General features: G+C 40.1%; 1 protein-coding gene across 1 annotated transcript in view; it reads left to right on the forward strand.

The window, feature by feature from the left end:
• LOC108802353 (cadherin-related family member 2-like) overlaps window positions 1–7,871 on the forward strand; it is a gene marked incomplete at its 5' end in the record, with an annotated part of 79,876 nt that overhangs the window by 47,497 nt on the left and 24,508 nt on the right. The window contains 4 exons of the mRNA XM_018574217.1: window positions 179–239; window positions 993–1,117; window positions 1,634–1,747; window positions 1,931–2,014. Coding sequence (XP_018429719.1) covers window positions 179–239; window positions 993–1,117; window positions 1,634–1,747; window positions 1,931–2,014 — 384 coding nt within the window. The remainder of the gene's footprint in view (window positions 1–178; window positions 240–992; window positions 1,118–1,633; window positions 1,748–1,930; window positions 2,015–7,871) is intronic.

Consider the following 7,871-nt stretch of genomic DNA (forward strand, 5'->3'; position numbering starts at 1 on the left):
ATAGATGTTGCTTGCTGCCTGCTGGAGAGGTAAGTATTCCACTTATTCTTGTACAGGGTGCTGAACTTTTATCATAGCAACAGGGTCACTTTAATTCAGTCCTAGAAAATGTTTGTGTTCCTAGTACAATAATATGCACTATGTAGCACAGACTTAGAATTTACTTTTTTTTCCCCAGAATTATACAAGGTAATGAAGAAGTTCTGCGTAACCTGCTGGGACTTGGCCTCACTCTCATTGTAAGTAGCTATCATAACATAAACCCATGTAACAAATAGTGCAGTAGTCAGTCATATACCTTTATTTAAAAATCAGCAAAGCTAGGATCTGGCCTCAGGAGACACCATCTGAATGTCACATTACACAATCTATTTACCTCACATTTTGGCCATTCAACTGCCATGTGCACCAATACACAGAGGAGAAACCTTGTACTAAAGTGGGTTCTGTTGAGAAAAACCTCAGTACATACTCAGACACTAAATTCATAACATAGCAAATTTAGCGCTGAATGTTCAGGATTTTTTGGAGCAATCAGGGCTCATGTAAACCGGCGTAATGTTGTCAAGCAAAGGTCAACTGATTCCCATTTACATCAATGGTGCAGTGTAAATGACTGTTGTGAGCTGTGCTTGACCTGCTTTGTGTTGCTTTTCTTTGGATGCAGCATGTTCTTTTAAGATACTTTGCTTTGAAGACAAAGCAGAGCTAGTGCAGCCTTTTGCTATGATTTGTGTTTACGTGCTTTTGAGCGTTGCAGGTTTAGAATGCAAAACCCAGCAACAACACTGTACAAAGTCCTAAAAATGTTCCTACTCACCGTAAGAATCTCTTCCTATATTGAACAATGACATTCTGTAATTATATTAAACCTGTACGGGATTACCACTAGCAGATAGAAGCCCTGACGTCCAAATATGAGTATACATTTCATTAGCCATATATAGAACTTGCATATTTTGTAACACTTATATTTCATCTTCATCAAATAGGGAACAGTGCAGCCTCCACTGGAAACAGGAAACAAAATACTTTATGGAATCATTGCAGGACTTGGATGTGTTGTAATCGTTCTTATCATCATCATGATCATCTCTTTGGTCTGTATGAGAAAAAGGTACTTAGGCTTTACAAGTTGAACCTTGTAGATTATGAATAAACATTTGAAGAGACCCAGTGATTATTGGACTAATGTAAGAATGTTAGTATTTTAGCAGCTCCAGCTACTGTACTCACCCAATTTCCAGGGCTGTCTCCCAAAGGCTCACCCATTCGGGTATATGTTGCTCCTCCTCTTCCACATTGAATAATGACAAGCGTCATTCAAGCCACTCCCTGTGGACTTAGGGCATCATGGCTCCACCCAGACCAAGACTTACAAGAGAATACTGCAGAGAGTGGCACCATTTCATTATGTTCTGCTGCTCTCTGCAGCATTTAAAATGTTCTCCCTGTCAGAAGGAGGAGAGGGTGATAAGGACCTGTGATGAACCAGATCAAAAACCTAATGCTGTTTCCTCAATGTCTGTTTTGTGAAAACAGTCAAAATCAGGAGGGGCATAATATTTACGTATAATCTGGTAACGGTTACAATTTGTTTAGGGATTTAACACCCATTTTTTTTGTTTTAAAGTCATAAGAGGAAATTACGAGCTGTCAAAGCTTCAAAAGTTGCAAAATCTTTACCTGGAGAAGCTGTGCAAGGAGTAGAGGCCATACCCGGTACCAACAAATTCAACTCAGACGGGTAAGAGTCTGTAGTAGACTAAAGGAATTCATATGATATTACATGTGTAGCCTGTCTACATTAAAATGACAAACTGCTATGTATGTATTTTTGTCATTGACTAATATTTGCTGTTCTGTACAGAATGTATGTAATATGTTCATTTTTCATTATCACTAAGTGAATTTTATTATTTAACTCTAGTGCCAACCCTATGCTGAATGTTGATATGGGTACCCTTTTAGACCTGGGTTTTGAAGAAACCAGTTCTGATAGTGATTCTGTCAGGTGAGTGTTTTATATTCTGTATATAGAGTTTCTAGCCTTGTCTAACCCAGATAGCAAGCAATTGGGCTGCAAGTTTGAAAATGTCTTGCTAAATTATTGCTGACGTGCCAAGCGTCACAATTTTGTTGAAAAATTACAACAAGTCTGCATTGCAAGTCTCCAGACCAGCGAGTTTGCAGAGCTCTTGCTAAGACCTGCAGGACTCTTGCTGTAGACTTGCCAAGAAAATTTGCTACAAATTTAAAAAGTGTCAACTAGAACTTGTGCTACAAGCGTTCTGCAAGTCTACAACTTGCCAGGAATATGTGCAGCAAGTTAACAAGAATTACAATTTAACCTCGACACAAGTTTGTGGCAAGTTATCCTTGCTATCTGGGAAACTGTGGCTAACATTCAAATCTGAGACAACAACTAAGTGAGTCACCGTTTGACTATGGCTGTGAGATAAACTCTGAAGCTATATTTTAGAACTAGTGGGAGTAGCAAAGTTGTCTCAGCTCTAGATGTAAATGCTCCTTCTAACAGGTGGGAGAGCAGCCTATCTATTCGGGATTGTAATGCAGGAAACCCTGGAGAGTTGGTGGTAACTGCAACTGCATTCATCAGTAGAACAGAAAGGATTCATTGGAAAAAAGAAAATAGCACTGCGCTTCAAAATCAACATATTCCTAAAATGTGAGAAAAATATGTATGAAAGTATGCAATGTGAAATTGTCACAAAGTGATAAACAATGTTTTGTCATACACAACAACTGTGTTGCACAATGCCTGTGCTGATGATAGTAAGAAAAAACTCTTGGTCTAATGGTCTAGACACTATAAACCATAATAAACCTAGAAAAAAAATGTGCTAGTACATCTCATAAAATGTGTACATATAGAAAATCCTGTGTTAATATGTGATGATATATCATCACGTCCGTGAATGCATAAACAATTAGTGAATCAGTGCTCTCCAGTCTCCACCGTGCTCAAAAATAAGATCTGGCCGCACTCACCGACTCCTATTGCTCACCATATTTCAGATGAACAATTAGGCTTTGTTGATATATATATATAGAACCAAATCCTCTCCTTTGTTTTTAATCCAACAATAAATTGGGGTAGATTCCTCCCAACTCTGGCTTATCTTTCCAAAATTGTGTAACACTATTCCTCCATCTTCCACCTTCTCTTGTGCTCAGAGAGAGAAAAAAAAGCTTCCCATAGTGTAGTATGTCAGAATAAATGTATTTAAAACGATTAAAATGCACTTACAATTAAAAAAAGGCAATTGCACATGGATTGTGTCCACTGGAGCTCCTGTCTTTATGATTGTAATGCTCGCATAAATCCGCCCACCTAATGCATTTCGTCACTATTGACTTCCTCTGAGGCGACGGAGCACGGTGGAAACTGTTGGCGCTATATAAATCCTGTAAAATAATTTCACATTTCATACTATTTTTCTCACATTTTAGGAATATTTTGAGTTTGAAGTGCAGTGCTATTTTCTTTTTTCCTATTTTGGGTGTACTCATCTATTAAGCACAGCTGCTCTTAGAGTGTTATTTGATTCCTAGCGCAGTTTTTTCCTATATAACAGAAAGGATTCATTGTTAGCAGGCTCACTTTAAAGCTGAATTCCAAATTTTTATATTTGATTCGTGTACATGAGTGAAGGAGTTTTATTGCCCTTTGTGTTCATATTTCGGAGAATTCCCTCCACTTCCTGTAAGGACACCATTTTACCAACTTGGACACAAAGAAAAACAAAAACACATCTTAGTGGATTTGCGAGTAGTTTGAATTTATCACAATGTTTTATTATCTTTATTGTTGTTTTTGTCTTCCTGTACTTGTGACAACCACACTCCCATTTCTTTCACACTTATTTCATAAAAATCAGTGGTCAGGAAGTAATGAAAAATCATCCCAATGGTGCCACAGACAGAAATAGAAACCTGACAGAGATACTAACTCTTTCCCACTCTATCTTAAACTTTAAACAAATGCCAAAGTTGGAGTTAGGCTGCCTACCTGGTGCTAGGGTTCAGATCATTGGGAGGGGGTAGGCATGACCCTGCAATGACAGATTACCTGAATAACGGAGAATCCTAAGAAGTTAATGAAGAGAAGTACGCTGAAAGTTTAAGGTTAAATCCAGCAAAATTTTATTTTTTGGGATAATGCCCATGTATTTTACAACACGGGAAAAACAGTGGAAGCTTACAGAGCTAAATGCATGTTCTTAATCTTGGTGTAAGAGGGAAACATTTGGGTGCATAGAGCACTGGGTTGACATTTTTATCGGCAGACAAGACATTTACTAAAAAATAGAAAATCTGAAGGAACAATATCATTACATTGCTTGGCAAAGAAGGTCAGGCTTTTTAGAGCCTTGAAGCCTATACAGCAGCTTTAAAAACCAGGTCCGCAGTTGTAGTTTCCATATTTCTATGATGAGCAGCACAGTGGTTTCATGATTAGCACTTCTGCCTTGCAGTACTGTGGGCTCCTGGTTCAAATCCTGGTCAAGACACTATCTGCAACGAGTCTGCCTGTTCTTCCTGTACCTGCATGGGTTTCCTCCCACACTCCAAAGACATGCTGCAAGGTTGATTGGCTCCTGTCTATATTGACTCTGTATAGGGACCTTTGATTGAAAGCAGGGAATGATGTGAATTTGCAGTATGAAAAACACTGCATAAATTGGCAGCGCTATATAAATACCTGTAATAGATAAATGACAGGTTAACTTTAAGGATGTGTCTTTGTTAAAAGTAGCCCAGATACATATATATTATTATACAAACTGATACTATACAATTAACAAAATATAAACAGGAGCATTTTCATTCATTATGGTGAAAGGGGAATATGAAACTTGCCTTGCTATATAAGATTGATCCTCTATAGGCAGCATTGAGATGCACTGCAACAGTTCAAAAAGAGAACTAAAATGCACTCACTTGTGGAATCGAACAGTTACTAAACCAGTAGAAACAGAATAAGGAAAAAGGATTATCCAACAGTAACTATAACAATGTAGGTCAAGGACTCGAGGGAAAAGTGGTTAGAGAGAGACTGAGAAAGGAAAAATGAGTAAGAAAAGAGAAAGAAATTGAGAAATTTGTGTAATAGAAGCAAGAGTAGGGTTGCACAGATACCAAGTACAGTATTCGGTACAAGTACGAGTACATGTACCGATACTTTTGAGCTCCAAGACTACACTAGAGAAAAATTCAAAAATTAGGAGGCAGCTGTCATTTGTAAGGAGAACACGGAGCTCCGGGATTAGTACATCTCTGTTTTAATGTACGATTTAGTTTTTATAAATATAAATAAAGGGATGCACAGATACCAGTTTTGCGAGTACGAGTACTGGTACTTGCCGAGTACTTACAAGTACGAGTACTGATACATTTTTGTTTATTATCATGTGACAGTTTTTCTAAAACAATACAGACTAATGATTTCAGGACATTGGTGGAGTGCCAGAGCTAGGTCTCAGCTGCAACCGCTGCAACCCTGGTAGTTCTCATGAAAATGCCAAGTATCGGCATTGGTACTCAAAAAGTATCTGTGCATCCCTAAGCAAGAGTTTAGACTTACTGACATTCTCTGTATAAAGAGCTGAGGAAACATTTGGTAATTAGTTTAAATTCCAAACTTTGTTATGTGATAACACCCTCTGTCTCATTCATTCACCGATTTACTCCATTGCACTATGTGCAAGTGTCCTTAAAGAATAATTATCACCATATTTTAAAAATCCTAGTTAAATCCCCTAAGACAGTGCTCCCCAACCTTTTTATCGCCGTGGACCGGTCAACGTTTGATAATTTTATGGGTTGGGGACCACTGCCCTAAGAGACCAAGTGCAGTTAGTCTGGACCACACTGTGGTCTTTGTTTTGTTATCTGCGCTGGAGATAAGCGCATATTTTGTGTTCATTTTCTGCGGCCCTGCAAGAGCAAATAAAAAAAACTTGTGTTTTGAAAAACTCGCTGTGCGAGTGCTCTGTGAGCTCCCCAATATCACAGTACATAGATCTTACAAATTCTTTTCTGCAGCTTCAGTGGGATTCAGACATGCATGTCACATAAAACTGAATATATGCTGCTTGTTAAAATGGGTGGCAGGCAGACACAAACATTTTTATATTTTTAAAATCAGTTTAATATCTTCATATGACATTTAAGTCTAAGTGAAGGTATCTCTTCCAGGCCTGGACTGGCTATCTTAAAACAGAAATTTGGGTTAACAATATTTGTGTTAATCAGGCTTCACATACCATTAAATATGCACTGTTTATAATACTTATCTTGAAGTATAACCCCTTTTTTAAATTCCTTCATCAGGGTGACAACTCTATTCTTTTGTGGTGAAATCAGTGCAGTATTGTCACCTTTAAAACTACCGTAGTAATAGTAATAGTGTATCAGCATCCCTTTGCAGCTCATCCATCCAGAGTGTTCTTGGGATGTATATTTTCAGCAGCAGCTTGCATGTCATATGAAAGTGACATGTAAGCCCTGCTTTGACTCACCCTCTCCTTCAGTATATTGCTGTAGCTGGCTAGCATTCAGGTATTAGAACTCCAAATCAGGTAAAATGACAGGGAATTTCACAAATTCCAGAAGGCAGTTTGACTTAAAGCACAAATCCGGGCACAATATGCTTACTGCAGTTCAGTAAGTTGTAGAGGCCCTTTGTTGTAAACTTGACTGCCATAAGATCTGCCTCCTTCTCCCTGCAAATGTGAAAGTACACCTGCAGGTAAAAAAAAAACAGCTCCTATTGAACTTCTGTGCCTGCTATGGCTGTAGCGCTGCAGGGCTCATGGGCCTCAGCACTGCAGTCGCACCTCCGCCCCCTCTCTCCTCTTAGCTATTCACAGAGCAAATGGCCCCAGGCTCCATTTTGACATTGGCCAGGAGGGAAGGGGTACCGAGATGTGATTACAGCACTGAGGTCTAATGAGACCTTGAGCTGGAGCAGGCACAAAAGTTCAGCGGGAGCAACTATACTTAAGAGTTGCAGGGAGAAGAATGAAGATCTTATTATAGCAGGTAAGTTTGCAGCAAAGGACCTCTATAACTTACTGAACTGTATTGTGAGTGTATTGTGCCTGGCATTGGGCTCTTACTTTAGTATTAGATTACTGTGCTTTCTAGAGCCCTCAACCCTTATGAAAGCAGTGGGTTGGCTTTTAACAGACGTTATAAAAAATCATAATGAGTGGGCAGGGCCGTCTTTAATACTGATTGGAGCCTGGGCAAACATTTCCTTGGGCCCCCCATCTTTTTCTACAGCCTCAGCACTCAATGGATGGGAAGCTCTCAGTACAGAGGCTCCTCCCATTCAAATATTTACCATCAGCTGTTTCAGAATGGGGAGGAGCCTCTGTACTGAGTGCTTCTCCCCATTGGTGAAATCTTAAATGAACAGGCTGCGATGTAAATCACAGTCTGTTCATTTATAACTAGGGACACATTGTAAATAACTGGGGACACATAGTACTAACACTGGAGTGATCAGACGATGGCTCCAGTGTTTGTCCTTCTCACACGGAGGACCGATAAATATCACTGATAATTACCGATCCCCCGCTCAGCCACGCACAGAGCTGAAACTGACAGGATGACAGCGGCTCCGATCTCCTACCTGCTCGGCCATCCTGACAGCTGCGGGCGCGGCTTCTCTCCCTCCCTTCTCTCCTGCGGGCGGACGAGGGAGCGCTGTCATATCGGATGGCCAGCGGTGAGGGAGAGAGAAGCCGCCCACAGGACGAGCTGTGACGGCCGCACGGCGCCCTTGTTGCCATGGCGCCCTGTGCGGCCGCACGGCTCGCACACCCCTAAGGCCGGCCCTG

This window comes from Nanorana parkeri, unplaced genomic scaffold (genome assembly GCF_000935625.1).
Source record: "Nanorana parkeri isolate BGI_ZX_2015 unplaced genomic scaffold, ASM93562v1 scaffold2820, whole genome shotgun sequence".
NCBI classification, from domain to species: domain Eukaryota; kingdom Metazoa; phylum Chordata; class Amphibia; order Anura; family Dicroglossidae; genus Nanorana; species Nanorana parkeri.